The sequence below is a fragment of the Juglans regia genome, chromosome 1, assembly GCF_001411555.2.
Source record: "Juglans regia cultivar Chandler chromosome 1, Walnut 2.0, whole genome shotgun sequence".
In the NCBI taxonomy this organism is placed as follows: Eukaryota; Viridiplantae; Streptophyta; class Magnoliopsida; order Fagales; family Juglandaceae; genus Juglans; species Juglans regia.
In genome coordinates, this window is record NC_049901.1 from 21,806,980 (window position 1) to 21,823,708 (window position 16,729).

The following is a 16,729-nucleotide window of genomic DNA, read 5'->3' on the forward strand; positions in this document are numbered from 1 at the left end:
ATAATTAGAGAATCAACATGGTAATTAGAATAGCTCAACATAGAAAAAATTATCTCCTCTTTCCAAAACAGAGCTAACCCTCCACTACGACCATCATAATCAACATATAAACAGTTCGAAAATCCTAACCGATACTTATAGTTGGCCATCACTGAAGTTTTCAATCTGGTTTCCTGAATGAATAGGGCAAAAATTCCATGTTGATTCCCAAGCCCACGCAAATTCCAACTTAGTGTTTTCATTTCTGTTGGCGGGACTGTGAAATAGCCACCACCGATGACTCATTTTGCGTTGCCACGACACAGGTCTCATCTGAAATATGCACCTTTTTGTCAACTTCAACCTCTGGGACTTCTCTTCTCTTCCTTCCACTATTTTTCACAACAAGCTTCTTCTCTAGACTTGTGGTATCAACTCTACGAGTTGTTCTCTTCCATTTTTGGTTTTCAACTGAATTGTCTATTGGGCTCAAATTAGCAGGTGGGCTATCTTCTATAATAGGAAAAGCTTTCCTTAGGCCCAACTCATCATGACCCAAACCCAAACTACTTTCCCCGTTCTTTTCCTTCATCATTGTCTCCGTTACAACACAATTCTCGACTGTTATCTGCTAATTTTGAAATTCTAAATCACAAATATTCGATCCGTGATTCATGTTCTCCATTTCCATTCAATCTTTATCACCCTTCATTTGAGCCATATATGTTTGTTGAGTTGCTCTGTGATTCACGTTCGTAGCTGTCATATTTTTCATTACTTCCTAATTTCCCGCCTCAAATAAATCTTTCCTTTCATGGGATGCCAACGTAGTGTTTGTTGCCAAAATTTCTTGCTTAGCCTTCTTCGTCGGTCGTTTGTCCAACCCACGACTTTCAGAAACTCCTCCACGAAGTCAAGGACCATAAGGGAAGCCTTCTAATTCATACACAGATTAGGAACTCTACCATTTCACACACTCCCAATGTCCATGGCCCAAGCATCCACATTAGTAACAAAAATCTGGAAGTCGCTCGCACGTAAATCGAACCTAGCATGGATAATCAAATCCCCCCATTAATCTTCTTCTTCCTCAGTAGAGGTTTAGATACATCCATACGTACATGAACCTGCATGAACTCCCCCCATTCCAGTTCACCTCCAAATCTACTTCCTCCATTTTGCCCAGCACACTCCCAATCAGAGTGCCCACATATCCATTTCTCACCATTAATGGAAGATCATAGATCCTAACCTAAATGGAGATTCTGTTAAGCTAATCTAATGAGCCTACTATCAACCATTGAACTCCTTCAATAGCACAAGCTGTTTATCAAAAGGCCATATTCTTTCACGCAACACTTTGTCTTTTTCATGTACACCTTCAAACTCCACCAATATTAGGACAGGATCCAGGTCACGAAACTTAATAGTCTTCACAGGCCTCCAGATCTTTCTCATAGTTAGCTTGAAAGCTTCCTTATTGTAGTATTTACCCATGAGCAATTTCATTATCAGACATTTGTTGCCTTTCGAAATAACATCTTCTATCAACCTTGACTCCACATGCAGTTCCTCTTGTTCATGTTCTGTAAGAGACAACTTCTCGTATGGTGTTTGCATATCGTCATCCATACATGATCACACAATCTCGTCACGATGGAAAAGAAAAAAGAAAAGAGGAAAACTTGTACCGAGATAGGAGTAGCACCTCTACTCAAGAAAACTTAGAGAGGAATTCACCAAACACCTTATCAAAAGGCTAACTACATGTCTCACACTTAAGCAAGTGCTTTTATTCTTGGGAAACTTATAACAAATAATATTATGGTGCCATATAGTAGAAGTTATTACTTAAGTTATAAGCTATAAGCCCTAAAGCGATAAGTTAAATTTCCAACTGCAATTCCAAACATGCACTTAATGGTGGACTTGCTAGTGGCTTATTGAGATTTTGTAATGGACTTGCTAGTTGCTCTAGTGATCTTGTAATGGACTTGTTGGGGGTTTATTGAGATTTTGTAATGGACTTGTTGGTTGCTCTAGTGATTTTGTAATGGATTTTGATAAATTTCATTATTTTGTTGCTTTTTTCTGTCATGTAAAGAGAGATGCAGGTTATGTTGATTAATATTTGAATTTGGTTTTTTGAGTTTCATCTCTAAGGTACTTGTGACTATATCACTTCTCTATTGTCAGCATGAGTATTTTTTTTTTTTTTTTTAAGTTTTAATGCAACCAATTTTGGTTTGCAGTTGAACAATTGAACAATTAGTATTTCTCTAGGTAATATATATATATATATATTTTCTAGATTTCATGCATGTGTTAGGGCAATAGTGATGCTGTAGCATGTTGTTTTATCACTGGCGATATGCTCCTATATGGCAGCTGATTATTTTTATTCAAGTTTACAATCATGGTAGCTCTGTGATATGGTTTTGCCATTTTGGTATGAATACGGCTGTTGAATGATATCTCAGCTTGACATTTGTCCTATGCCTCAACCTTGAGGATTTGATTGGCATTGATCGATGGAAATGTTAGACCTTGCATGACTTCCAAGACATAATGATTTTGAGGATGTAATAACTTTAGTGTTGATGGGCTCTCTCTCTCTCTCTCTCTCTCTCTCTCTCTTAACATGGGAGGGCGTTTCGATGATTGGTTTGAGAAATTAAGGTATTGTCATTTTGTGGATGAATATATTTTGGTTCATCTATATTTTTATACACACGGGCATACATATAAATATATACACACATATACAAAAATAAAAATACATAAGCCTTAAGATGAATGAATTTCATTTATGAGGTATGGAGGTGGGGAAAAGTTGCAGTCACCTTTATGCAATTGTACATTTGATTCTATACATATTTTTATGAAATTGTATTTGAGAATGAAGTTAATTTTTGGTTGTTGGATAGGTCTTATGTAATTTGATATATATATTATTGGAAATTATGAAAGTTAAAATAAAAAACTATTTTGAAATAGATATAAAAATATTACATTAAATAGCAGATAAAAATTAGAGAAATTAAAAAATAATAATATTTTATTAATATAGAAAGTGAAATACCTAATTTAATGTGGGCTTATAATTTTGAATGGGTAGGAAAATAAAATAAAAAGTTTCACTTTATCTAAAATTGGACTAAAATTTTGGATACACCAATGTGAATGTCCTAGCAAACAAATTGCGGTCAACTTGAGAGGGATGAATGTTACGCCTCTACGGTGGAAGTTGCTAAAATAGTTAAGACGATCAAAGTTATTCAGCGTCGCCGTTATAGAACTCAATGTCGCTGCTATACAAGTTTTATGAAAACAGAGAACGCAGCCTTTCGTGCAGCATCAGTAGGGGTGTAAAAATAAACGTGAATAGGTGAACCTGATTGAACCGGTGGATTTAGTCTAGTATCGAGTTTGGTTTGATTCGGTACCGATTTTATTTTTCTTAAAATCAGTCAAAATCAGGCCAGTTGATTCATATATATTATGATTTTTTATATTGTATATAATTTATATATATATTATGATTTTTTATATTGTATATAATTTATATATATATATATATATTATGATTTTTTATATTGTATATAATTTTTATATATAATATATAATTATATATAAAATAGTTTTGTATTATATGATAAATTACTAATTAATATAATATTAAATTCTAAAATCTTATATCACTATAGTCTATTGTATTAATAGTTATACTAATACTATATTACTATATTATATATTATAATATATTACAATATAATATCACTATAGTATTATATATTATAATATACTATAATATACTACTATGTATATTCTATAATATAGTATGTAGTATATTAAAATTGGAAAACTAGACCGAATCGGGTCGGAACAGATAAAATCGAAAGTACTGGTTTAAGGAGGTAATTGGTGCGGAATCAATTTTTAAAAATGCAAAACCGGTGCATACCGGTTCGGTTTCAAATTTTTTTCAAAACCGGACCAAACCGGACCGGTTACACTCCTAAGCATCAGCATACTTATTAAACGATGACATTTTGTACACATAAATATGTATAGGGCTGAAAACCAACGTCTTCAGGGCAGTTTCGATTCAAAATCGACGCCACACAGATGACATTTGGAGGCTCAAAACCGGCCGAATCAAATGATTAGGGGGAGAAAATCAGCAGCCTCAGTCTCGGTATGAGTTGATGCGGTTCGTTAGTATGCCGTCGATGCCTCTATGAAGGAGGAGGGGAGCGGTGGACTATGCCGTCAAACTTGCAGAGGGAAGAAGAAAATGGAAAAAAAAAAAAGAAAAAGATAGATTTATTAATTCCAAGTCGAAATGACGCCGTTTTATCTAATATTTTTTTATAAAATTCATAACTAAAATAATGTCATTTCATTTATCTAAGTAAAACGATATCGTTTTATACACGTATAATATAAATATATATATAATCGACTGGTTCAGCAATTTAGGTTTGTTTTAGATCGAAACCGAATTGGCCAACATCAATTTCTTTGATTTTACCGCTAACCGACCTGTTCTTTGTCGGTTTTGAACCGCATTGCGGACGGTATGCAGCTCGGAATATGTATTTTATAAATAAATTATACAATAAAAACAGTAAAATGCTAAAGTGACAAGCAAACCACGAAAGCTCCACCATGCTCATAACCACCACTAGGACCTTCACATTCAAATGTTCGCCTTCGTCTTTCACATCCTTCGCCAGGTCCCACATGGACTCCAAACCCAAAACCCTCGTTCAATGTGCCTTCATGAGCTCCGCCTCTCGCTCTCCTCCTAGAGAGGCCTGCGTGAACGACCCCGGCAATGGGTCTATCTCATTGCAGGAGTGGCAGGGTTGGGGCACCACGTCTCCTGTGCCCGCCATGGTCACGAAAATCGTTGAGGAGTTGAAGGCTTTGGAGACAGATATTGATGCCCCGATGAGCTTTGGCGGTAGTGGTGGCAAGCTTCAGGTATCTATTTCAACGTTTTTATTTGGTTCTGTGTGGTTTCTGCGGAGGCTAAAGTAAAAGAGCCTTTTGTTTGTTTTTTTTTTTTTTGTGAATTTTTAGATTTCAATATTGTTTCTTTCCCTACTTTTCTCAGCTATGAATTGGAGCTGGGTGTTGGAGAACGCTCACTTTCCGTTTTATGGGTTCAGAAAACGGATGAATTAATTGATTGATGTTAATTGTTTGTATATTTATATACCACATATAAGAACTCAACAAAGTTAAGCTTGTTCTAGATATGAGAAATATGGAAGAGCGGTGGTGATTTGATTGAAAGTTTTGTCAGCATTCTCACCCTTATAACTCATTTTGATTCTTTTATTTTATTTTTATAAGTAACTCATCTTGATTCTTTAGAGCCGTAGAAAACTATGCCAATTGTAGTGATGATGAAGGAAATAACACTAAGCTGGCCTCCCACAATATATATTAGATTTTTTGAACTTAGCTTATTGGTCATCCATTCCACTAGTGTAATCAGTAAAGGGTAGTCAACTCAGCTAATTCCTGATATGTACTTCAACATAAGTAATATGAATAAAATAACTATCATGAAATCATGTCAGATGGAGACTCCACATTTAAAACATGGGCTTATCTCCTTTTCCAGATGCATTGGACAAACAGCGTAGCAAATAGCTTTTACTTATAATTTCCTTTTCATAATTTACAATGATCCTTCTTCCAAACACCTGCACCCTGAACCTGCCAAAAGGGTTTAGAGCAATGCAAAAGGAGTTCAGATTCCTCAGTCATACACACACGAAAGCTTACTTTGATTATATTCAAGAAAAATATTTTTCATAGAAATGGAAATAGCAATAATTGTTTCTATGGTTGTTGTTCAGTGATTCATGTTTACTTCTAGTTCAGCTGGGTTTGGCTCCAAGTTTTAGAAAACATATCTTTGATCTTCTATTTTAAATTTTAGGGATATTTCAAAGTCCAAGAGGACAAAAAGCACCGTGCAACATATCAGGCTTTATGTGATTCTGAAGAAAAGCTACAATTTTTTTCAGCTCGACAAATAGCATGTCGCCTGCTTGGAAGTAGGGGTTACCTTTGTCAGAAGGTATTCTTTTGCTGTGCAAAAATCATTGCAACATATTACTAGGTTTTATTGTCCTTTTTTTAATCTTTGGTTCTTATTTTAGTAGATCAATGCGTGTTTGGTGCATGAGGGAGATAAAATGCCTGTGCATAGTTTCTCATTATTTCATATAATTTAACGATTACTTATCAGACTTCATATTTATGCAGTGCTGGCTGCCTTTGGAAGACTGTATGTGTTCTAGAGTCATTCCCTGCAATCTATGGCATGGAATGCGATTCTGGTTATATATGCATCCAAAGGTTATGCTATGTCCAGTCATTTCATATATCCTGTTCTACCTGATCTGCATAATATCTTCTTAAAGTTCATCAGAGTGATAGTAAAAAACTTGTAGGATTTTCTGCGACAGAACAACACTGGAAAGTTGTTATGGCAAGTTTTTGGCATTGAAGCTGCGACTTTGTGTCTCTATGGCATTGCTGAGCATGAAGAAATCATGTGGAGCACATTCAAGGATGCAGGTCTCTTGAAATCTTCTTGCCTTCTTGACATGATGGATATTTAATTTAGGGGATGGTAATATGGTACCTTCAAAAGTTGTAGCTTTTCATTTTGGAAGCCATCCATTATGAACTGGTTGGACCATAGGTGCAATGATTTATGTTGAAGTTAATCCTACTTATTAGTGGAGGTAGTTTTTATCTTTCTAATTTTGTCTCATTGTCCATCATGTAATCGTTTAAATCCACCTCTATTTCAATTAAAGTGAAGCTAGCTCCTACTCCTACTCCTTGCTTTGGTCCCTTTGACATAATATTCCCTGCAGCTCATGAGACCAACCATCTCTTTATTTATTCATACACAATATCTTTTAAGTTGTAGACGAGTACTGATTTCTGGTTCCTCTCTTGTTAGTTTACTCATGGTAATCGGTAGTGCGCTTATGGCATGCTTACACCTGTACTATACCAATGCATAGGAGTATTTCAGAAGGATTACTTAACCACTTCATTCACACTTAGATCTCATTCCAAAGTATGGTCTACTTTCAGTGTGGTAAAAAATTTTATTTCATAAGAGACTTCCTACTTTAAACACATTGAAACTTTTCTATGAGAATTTATTATTCTTCTGCTCATGTGGGAAGTGATACAGTGGTTTGGGACAGAGTCATATCAATGTGATTTTCTTAGCCTGTCCTATGGGCGGGGGCTATAGTTGGTAACGGACTTAGTGTCCATGATCTTCTTCTTTCTATTGTAACCTCTAGCTAGGTGTTTTTTCATGTATACTTCATGTGTACCTGGGCTTTGCCTATTTCTATGAATACAATATCTTTGATTACCTATCAAAAAAAAAAAAAAAAGTGATTTTCTTATCCTATTGATCATTATTCTTTTTGTTGTTGGAATAATAACTGCATGTTGAATCTTAATGTATGGCATTTGTCATAGCTAGCACATGTAATAAAGTTGTTTGACCTCATCATGAGCATTTTGATTTGATAATAATACTTTTGCCCTGGTCTCTTGGTTTTTAATCATGCGGAATCACTTATGACTTTTTATATTAATTTCCAGGAAAAAACAATGTATGTTGCCTTTATCCGAACAAAAATGCTCTATCAAAATCTGTTCAGGATGCCTTTGGTGAAGAATCCTCAGCAGATCAGAAATGTAGACTAATGATGGTACTTTTTTTTAATACAATGTCCATATTGGATGTCTCGTTGTTGATTTTACATCTAATCATGTGGGGATATTATTTATTTGGGTTCATCATGAATTTGAACCTATTTGCAAAAGGACATCAAATAAAAATTGAGAACTGACAATTTGTTGATCATGTCTCTATGAATAAACGCAGATTGTAAACTAGTAGGTTGACCAGCTGCTGCTAAATGTTATTTATTATGTTCTTTTCAGCTGTCAACTTAATAAAGAACCATCAACGTCTAACGGAAACTTTGAAGGAACCAAAGGACTTATGGAAGAACACATAATATTCTGCATCTATTGTGAGAATGACAGTGATTGGATTAATTTGCTATAGGAAAATTCTTCTAGTGAAATTCCTTTCCAAAAAAATATAAAAAATGGTGCCAGTGTTGGAAATTTCAGCCATACCCTTAATCTATTGTAAATGGGCAAAATGATAGAAAGCTGTAGTTATTTTTGCATAAAATCAGAATTTAATATTAATTACCTTTTTTTCTTAAATCAATGTAGCTTTACATATATCTTAACATGAAATTTATAATTTCTTTTTCCAGTTGAACATGGTGGTAATTTTCATGTTGGTTCTACTGCACAGACAAATGGAGATAAAACTATGAATTTCATTCTAATTGATGGTACATGGAGCAATTCCAATGCAATGTTCAGCCGTCTGAAGGTGACACTCTGAAGCATTCCTTCATTCTTTTTTTTTTAAAAAGAAAAAAACATACACAAATCCTTGTGGGTTTTACCATGTATAATTTCCACCATTGATTGTTTGTCTACTTATTAATCGAATCCCTAAATGTGTCTCTTCTATTAATGATGCCGAGTGCCAAAGTGAATATTTCAATCATGCTCTATTTACTGATAAAAAACAATATTTCAATCATGCTGATTAAAGCATCATCATATAATAAGCAATCTCAATACTGATAGCTTATAGTTTAGGTTTTCTGCCACTAAGGAGCATAGAGACACTATAGTTCAGGAATCTCATTACTGATATCTTTCTTGCTGATTGGATTGTATCATGGCTAGGCCTATAAATTGGGAAATAGGAGTTGTCAAATAGCAGTAGTCTAATCTCGTGTTAATGGTGAAATCATAGTTATAAAACGAGCATATGTGGATGATGCTATGAACCAGCACCAAGGTCCGATATTGAAATAATTTCAGAGGTTTGCCTTGACTTTGTCCGTGTCAACAAACAATTCGAAATGCCTCGACTTTTTTAGAACAGGTCTGAGTCAAATAGCAATGATTCAAAGAACTTCTTTTTACACTATTTCGGAATCCCAAGGACTCAATCGTATGGATATGTAAAATACAGGATTTCCAAACCTAGCAAGAAAAGGAGGGAAATAGATACTCAATTTAAAGTGAGTAAATAGAATTCCATACTCGATCTCATAGATACATATAGGATTCCGCAGAAAGCCCTACACTCTCTCTTAGGCTTGTGCGGCCACCTTCAGGTGTTCAAAAACTCATTGATTCCCGTTGCCAAGGTAGTATCGGTAGAGATTTCAGTCTTAACCATGGTGCACGAAAACTTAGAAAAGCTGGACAAAGCTAGTGGTTAGGCAGACGCCCCTACTATGCCTTTTGCCCCAACAGGCATTTAAATGCCAATTCTTCTAGGAAATTAAGTTGTCCCTTTGACTACTGGGAAATGAGGCCAAACATGATATTGGTTCAATTATTTTACTAGCAAACATGGATTGCGTGTCAACCAAGCATTTGTTTGATGACACTTTAGGTATTACTAGCTGACTTTCTTTTACATGTGTGGACCTGTCCAAAGAACAATTCCAAGGTGACATATTAAATTAGTTCCGAGGCCCTTTTTGAGTTGTCCACGTGCCATGGGATGGAAAGATCAACTCGTATTGGGTCGATGTCAATGTGTCGTGGGGTGGAAGGTTAGCTTCTGTTATGTTTATGTCCTTGTGTCACTGGAAGACATGGAAGGTTTGACTTGACTTGTCTTTCACGGCAGGACAGAAGACCTACTCTCAAGCCTAGGTTCGTTGCTAAGGAAGGAGTCAAGTCTGTGGAAACGTTTTGTGTCATGACCTCGAATTCGGTGGAGCACTTGGAGCCTATAAACATCCAAAGCTTATGATGTCCCAAGGAAAGGAAAGAGAAGTTAATGAGTTAGAAAATAAGTGTAAGAAATAATGAGAGAGAGTTTAGTGGTAATAGCATAAACAAGGTGGGAGCTGAAAGGTGAAATAATGGAAGGGTAATGCAGTGTTTTTGCAACTCAAATGTAGAAAAAATGTTGTGTTTCCACGGCTCAAACTGTGAAACATCTAGTTTTGGTGACTGGGGATGTGAGTTTTTGTCAATGGTAGGTGCTTCTAACTGTAGGCTGAAGGGAAGTATTCCAAGCATTTTACTAGGATGTTTGGAGAGGTAATACTTTTGGCAAGAAGATGTTTCCTGCTGTAAGGATTCTCTCCAAGGGACTCTAGAGGGTTTCGAGAGTGGGTAACGATTTTCTAGGGCTTATTATTGGAATGAATGGATGATCAAATGGTTGTGAATGGTGAGTCAACACGTAGTGAAGGTTGGGTGGAATCTGCAATGGGTAGTTTTTGTCATTGTCTTGGAGGCTCTTAGTAGAATGTTCTCAGCTTCAGTTGGGGGTGGTTTTTTCTTAGGATTTTCGGTGGGGGATATTAACCATGGCATAATCAACATTTCTCATGTTTTCTTTGCAAATGATACTTTGTTATTCTGTGAGGCGGACCAAGGGCTCATTCAATCTTTGAGGGCTGCTTTGAAATTGTTTCCGGGTTGAAAATAAATCTCTCGAAATCCAAGTTGGTAGCGGTTTGTTATGTTCAAAATATAAGGGGTCTATCTCGTCTATTGGGCTAAAGTATCATCATTATCCACGAAGTATCTTGGTTTTCCTCTAGGAGTTCCTTTCAAGGTCAAGCCCATTTGGAATGATGTGTTGTAAAAGATAGAGCATAGGCTTGCCGGGTGGAAAATGATGTATGTGACGCCCTCGAGGCCTTGCTTATGTTTTGGCAGAGAACCGCGGCGTTAGGATGTGCGCCGCACGAGTCACACCCCACAACGATCCTGGAAGTTTGTGTGCTAGTATGCTTAGCATACTTGTGTAGAAAAAAAAAAAAGAATAAAGAAAGAAGGAAAGAAAAGAAGAAAAAAGTTTGTTTTAAAACTACAGATGCCAATACCAGAGAAAATATTAAAACACCAAACTCAGCATCATGTGCCATCTATAAGTCACAATGTCTCATCTCCACAATCGTTAAAATCATTACAAACCATAAATTTTCCAACATATTCATTTAAACCAATTACAGGAATAACAACAGCAGAAAGGATAGCCCAAACGGGGATAGACCCCCTTCTCACTCCTCAGGCTACGTTGGGTCGTCCTACTCGTACATACCCTCCTCGCCCATGTTTGCATCAAAGTCTACAATTTTGAGGAGTGAAACCGTAGTAGGACTACCACGGTGAGATTATGAGGATCTAAAAAAGTTATAAATCATGACAATAAATATAATACATGCAATGACAATTAATATATCTAAATAAACCGTAAGGAGCCCGAGCAACAATGTATATATAATCAAAATAGTAAGTAGCCTGAGTAATGGGTATAAAATTTTAAAACAAGAAGAAACCTGAGCAACAAATATTTAACTTAAGCCATGAAAATCCCCGAGTAGGGGTGTAAATTTAAACTGGAAAACCGGTCCGGTCCAAAACCGGTTCCTATTTTATGAAAACAGGCAGAATCCAGTCCGGTTTCAGTTCCGTAGTTTTCGGGACCAGACCAGACCGGTTGGAAAAAATATATATATAAAAATTAATTTTATATATTATACAAAATATTTATATATATAATATATAATTATATATTAAATTTTTATATATAATATATAATTATATATCATATATGAAATAATTTCATATTATAATTTATAAATTATAACATAAAATGTTAATCTTAAATATGAACATTTGTAATTTGTTTGATCATATGTTATTAATATAATTATATATAAGATAATGTTGTTATAATTTATAAAATAAAAATTTAATCTTAAAGATGAAAATTTAATTGATCATATGCTTTAAACATAATATATATATTAAATTATTAAAAACATTTTATCATAAGAAGTAACACTTTATTATATATTTTTTACATTTTAAAAAAAGGGAAAAACTTGATTGGACCGGACTGGAAACCGGTAAAACTGGAGGTACCGGTTTAGGAGGGTAATCGGGGCGTAATCGATTTTGAAAAATACAAAACCAGTACATACCAGTTCGGTCCTAGATTTTGTCCAAAACCGGACCGGTTACATCCCTATTCCCGAGCAACTTAAACCTCAACACAACAAGGATCCCAAGCGACAAATGCCTAACTTCAAATGCTAAGTTTGTGAATATGAGAACTCCAGGTTCTCCAATATCCATCCACCACCTTAAACCATTTTCCTTATTAACACGTGCACCACTGCCTTCCCTAAAATCTATGTGCGCGCCATGGCTCCCTTAGCCACAACGTGGGTAATGGCCGCCCATGTGACTTTGTCTCAAGAATCGCTTTCGCTTCTATGCTCTGTCGTGAACCAGATGCTCGGCCAAGGAGTAACAAGCTCCTTCGTCAGGGTTGGTCCTTTTGGTTTGCTGCTTGTAAGGCACATGTCAGTAAAACTTCTAACGCCAACTGTGAACGGTTAGGGTGGAGTGTGAATGGTGGTGAAGTCAATGACCCTCTTTGACGTGCGCATGCTTCTTGCAAAATGATGCCTTGTTGGTGGAATTGAAGATTCTCCAGCAAATCCTTGTGTGCTTTTGGGCACTTGGTTAGAATTTCATAAGTCACGAGGAGTTGTTCCGAGCACTTGCTTTGACCTTTATACTAATGCCCAATGGAAGGTCCAAACTACATGGACTATACTCCAAAAGGACTAATCAATGATACAATTGGAGTCTCATTGAAACATTATAAAGTGCAAGAACTTCTCATTTCCAAGTAATGTGGGATCCTATATACTACCTACCTTTAGCAGAATTGAGTATCACAATCTCTTCCCTTATATTCCCGACGTCCTCATCGGGCCAATCTGTCATAGGTGACACAGCTCAAGTCTCACATTTTTGGTTGGAATAGGCTCTAATACCATTTGTAACGCTTTAATAGAATGCCCAAGACGCATGACCTATACTCCAAGAAGACTAGTCAATGATACAATTAGAGTCTCATTAGAACATGTGAGGTATCACATACAATTGGAGTCTCATTGGAGTCAATGATGCATTTCCAATCAATATGGGATCTTATACACCACCTACACTAATCAGAATGGGGTATCACATATATCAAGGCACAGGGAAAGCGGGTTCCTAGCACTTGCTCGGACTTGCTCGGATTTACATCGAAGTGTGGGGAAATGCATTCCGAGCATTTGCTCAGATTCAAACCCAAGCTCAAGGAATGTACTCCGAGCACTAGATTGGACTCATAGTAAGGCAAAGAATGTATTCCAAGCACAAGCTCGAACTCATAGTAAGGCGGGGAATTTATTCCGATTACAAGCTCGGACTCATAGTGAGTCGTAGAATGTATTCCAAGCACAAGCTCGAACTCGTAGTAAGGCGGGGAATGTATTCCGAGCACAAGCTCGGACTTATATCATTTTGCTTGCTACCCACCTGTCTCCTGGTTTGCTAATCCCTTGCTCGCCCATTGCATTGCTTGCTTCACACATTGCTCACCCAATGCTTTACTTACTCTTTTGCTCGCCTTGCTTGACCATTACGACCTTCCCTTAAGTACGAGATTGCCACGGCCTTATGGAATCATGTTTTCAGTAGAGTTGGATTCGCATGGATTATGTTTGGAAAGGTGGTTGATCTCTTAGCTCGTTGGAGAGGTGTTAAAGGTATTCCTCAGATTGTAGTTGTGTGGAATACGAAACTAAGGCTATTCATTTAGGCCAGGAATTTTTTGATTCAGTCCGAAACTTAGATAACTGGGTTCACATGGGCGGTTACCCAGGCCGATAACTGGATTCCCTACCTACCCTTACCCGGGGTTGGGTACAGGTACGGGCAAAGAATGCAGGTACCGTGTAAAAACCCAGTACCTAGAACCAAATTTCTATTTTTAAAAAAAAATTACTTTATGCATGAAACGACGTTGTTTTGGTCTTCAAAACAACATCTTTTCAGATTTAAAGCTTAACATTTCAGTCTTTCCCCCCCTCTCGACAGATCTCTCTTTGTCTCTCCAAAAACCCTAACCTCTACTATCGTTTCCATCACAAAGTGCCGGATAATTCGCCAAATCTTCAATCATCATTCTTCACCTGGTTGGATTTGCAATTGCTGAGATATGTTTCTCTTTCCTGGTTCCTGCATTTCCATCTTCCCCCCCGTCTTTTCGTTTACATTAATGATCCTGTTTGATCCAATTTTTCCATATTGAACATATTTGCACTAGAGTTTCGAAAACCATATAAAGTCCTAATGAGCATGACCTGGTTTTGACCTAAACCTCTGGCAAAAAATGACCTTTTTGCTTTTATTAAGCTGGCTAGCGTATTACAAGAAGCATGCTTTATGGAATGGAACCAAAGAGTAATGATCGATTTCTAGAGCCCCAAACAACATGAGAAAGTTTTACATTGTTTGCGAGAAAATGAAAGCAAATAAACCTGTTTTTCTTTTCTCGCTCGTTAATATCACAACCCTATATCTATTCTGGTCCCAATCACCATAAAAGGCCAATTTTATCTAAACCCGGTTTCCAGTTACAACCCGGGTAACCAGATAACCGGTGAAGGCTTACCCATATTGGAACCTAGGTAATATTTGGTGACGTCATTCCAAGTTCCAATATGGGTCCCAGCCTTCCACACACTTAGATGTATATTGTGTCAAGTAGTTGTGCAAAGATATCACATCTAGGGGTGGCAATTCGTGTTCGTGGGTTATGTTTGTGTCGTGTCAAGTCATGAGTATTAGACTATATGAATCAACCCGAACATGACCCGTTTAATTAAACGAGTCAAACTCTAAAATCCTATCACAATCCATATAAATAAAAGGTGACACGATACAACTCGTTTAGTAATTAGCTTTATTGAGTTAACCTAGACACAAATCATTTCAACCCATTCCACCCGTTTAACGGTTTAACCTGTTTCATATAAATGGGTTGAGCTAACCCATATATTTATTTTTTAACCCAATTACTATAATTTCATATATAATACAAGAATAACTATATAAATCATTCACAATTACAACTCAAGTCATGATAAAATATTTTATTATCAATACCCACACCAATAATATAGAAGAAAATTAATATTTTCATAAAATAAAATTACATATTAACAAAAAACTTTTAATAGATACTAAGTAGTTAAATACCAATATTAACGTTACATATTCTCAACAACAACAAAAAAGACAAACATTTATAAAATTTGAAAATATAATTTATTGGTGTTATACGGTTTGATTGCGGGTATCATGGGTTGATCCGCAATTGACTCGTTTATTAATTGTCTTATTTGGTCAACCAATTTAGATCCAAATCTGCTTATTTCGTGTCATGTTCGTATTGGATTCACAGGTCATTTCATATATTGCCACCCCTAATCACATCCCAAATCTTCCCTCCTGCAGTTTCATAATGGATATCCTCATGAGAAGGGGTGTTGTTGCAGAACCAAAATGTTTGCTGGTTCAAAAAGAACCACCACAGAACCAAGATGTTTGTTGGTTAAAGAAGAGGGCCATTCTTGTTGATAGCGATATTTTTAATTCTGCTGTTGGAAAGATAATATATATAGATATATATTTGTTTTGATAAGAATTGTTGGGAAGTTCATTTTCATTAGTATATCTATGTGCAGGAACAAGCAAAGTCAATTTGGGGAGAGGAAGACTTTCCTTGTATAGCTCTAGCTACTGGAGCTTCTGCTATGCATAAACTTCGGTGAGAAGTGAAACATAACTTTAAAATTCTTACCACTCTCTGTTTCTTTGCTTTTCTTCTTGTGTCAATTTTCCATCATGGTTAAACCCTGTAGTAATATTAGGCGTACTTGGTAACCATTTATGGTTTTGTGAGCGCAGGCCCCAGCCATCTTGGGATCGTACCTGTACAGCAGCAGCAGCCATTGGCCTCCTCTCTGAGCTGCAACTTCTCCCAGTGTTTAGCTCATTTGGATTGGATAAACTGGCTGAAGCAGTAGAGCATGCTTTAGTCGTACTGTTGGAAGCACTCACAGCTAGGCGCCTTCGGATGGGCAGATGCATCACACGTAGGGTAAGACACAACAGCAACATCTGTTAACAGCCAGTCAAGAATAAGATTGGTAGTGGCCATACTGATCACTTAGTTGGGGTTTTGTGTTGGTGGAAGTAGTTTTGCTATGATGTCCATGATGTTGAAGGAATTGTCATGGACTTCCCTGAAGGGAATCGTGCTTCTGTTGTGCAATATTTTCTTAGTTGATGCTGAAATGTTGGGTTTTTGATAGTGATGGTGTCAACTTTTGGCTCCATAGTGATGAGTCCTATTACCGAGCATAGACAACTCAACTGCCAAAGATGATAATGCACAGCAATTGATGAGTGATGTTCACCTGTAAGTTATATTCGAATATGGGATTTTTTGTTTTAATTAGCCTTAACTATAACGTTTGAGGGGAAAGTTTTTGTTTTTCTGTTGTTTTTGTTGGTTATTTTTTCTGGGAAGTAATATTATTCCATTATTTTGTTCAGTCCCCAATTCCATTATAATTCAATGTTTTGACAATATTCATGACTGGGAAATACTCGTTTCTACACTTATATTTGATCTTCTATTGCTTAATAACCATTGACACAACTCAGAAATATTTGGCAATCCCTGGAAGTGTGAATCTGGAAT

At 36.4% G+C, this 16,729-nt stretch overlaps 1 protein-coding gene across 3 annotated transcripts in view; it reads left to right on the forward strand.

Annotated features, from left to right (window-relative positions):
- The window catches only part of LOC108999672, a 50,256-nt gene extending 33,746 nt beyond the window's left edge, over nt 1-16,510 (forward strand). Inside the window, exons 1-8 of one of the 3 annotated variants that reach the window (XM_035684226.1) lie at nt 4,638-4,968; nt 5,939-6,079; nt 6,268-6,360; nt 6,456-6,582; nt 7,642-7,751; nt 8,375-8,455; nt 15,708-15,790; nt 15,931-16,510. In XM_035684226.1, the coding sequence (XP_035540119.1) occupies nt 4,651-4,968; nt 5,939-6,079; nt 6,268-6,360; nt 6,456-6,582; nt 7,642-7,751; nt 8,375-8,455; nt 15,708-15,790; nt 15,931-16,150 (1,173 nt within the window). In that variant the 5' untranslated portion in view covers nt 4,638-4,650 and the 3' untranslated portion in view covers nt 16,151-16,510. Of the gene's footprint in view, nt 1-4,637; nt 4,969-5,938; nt 6,080-6,267; nt 6,361-6,455; nt 6,583-7,641; nt 7,752-8,374; nt 8,456-15,707; nt 15,791-15,930 lie in introns of those variants that run through there. The other 2 variants (XM_035684230.1, XM_035684232.1) reach the window with 2 other exon arrangements.
- Nucleotides 16,511-16,729: the final 219 nt, after the last annotated feature.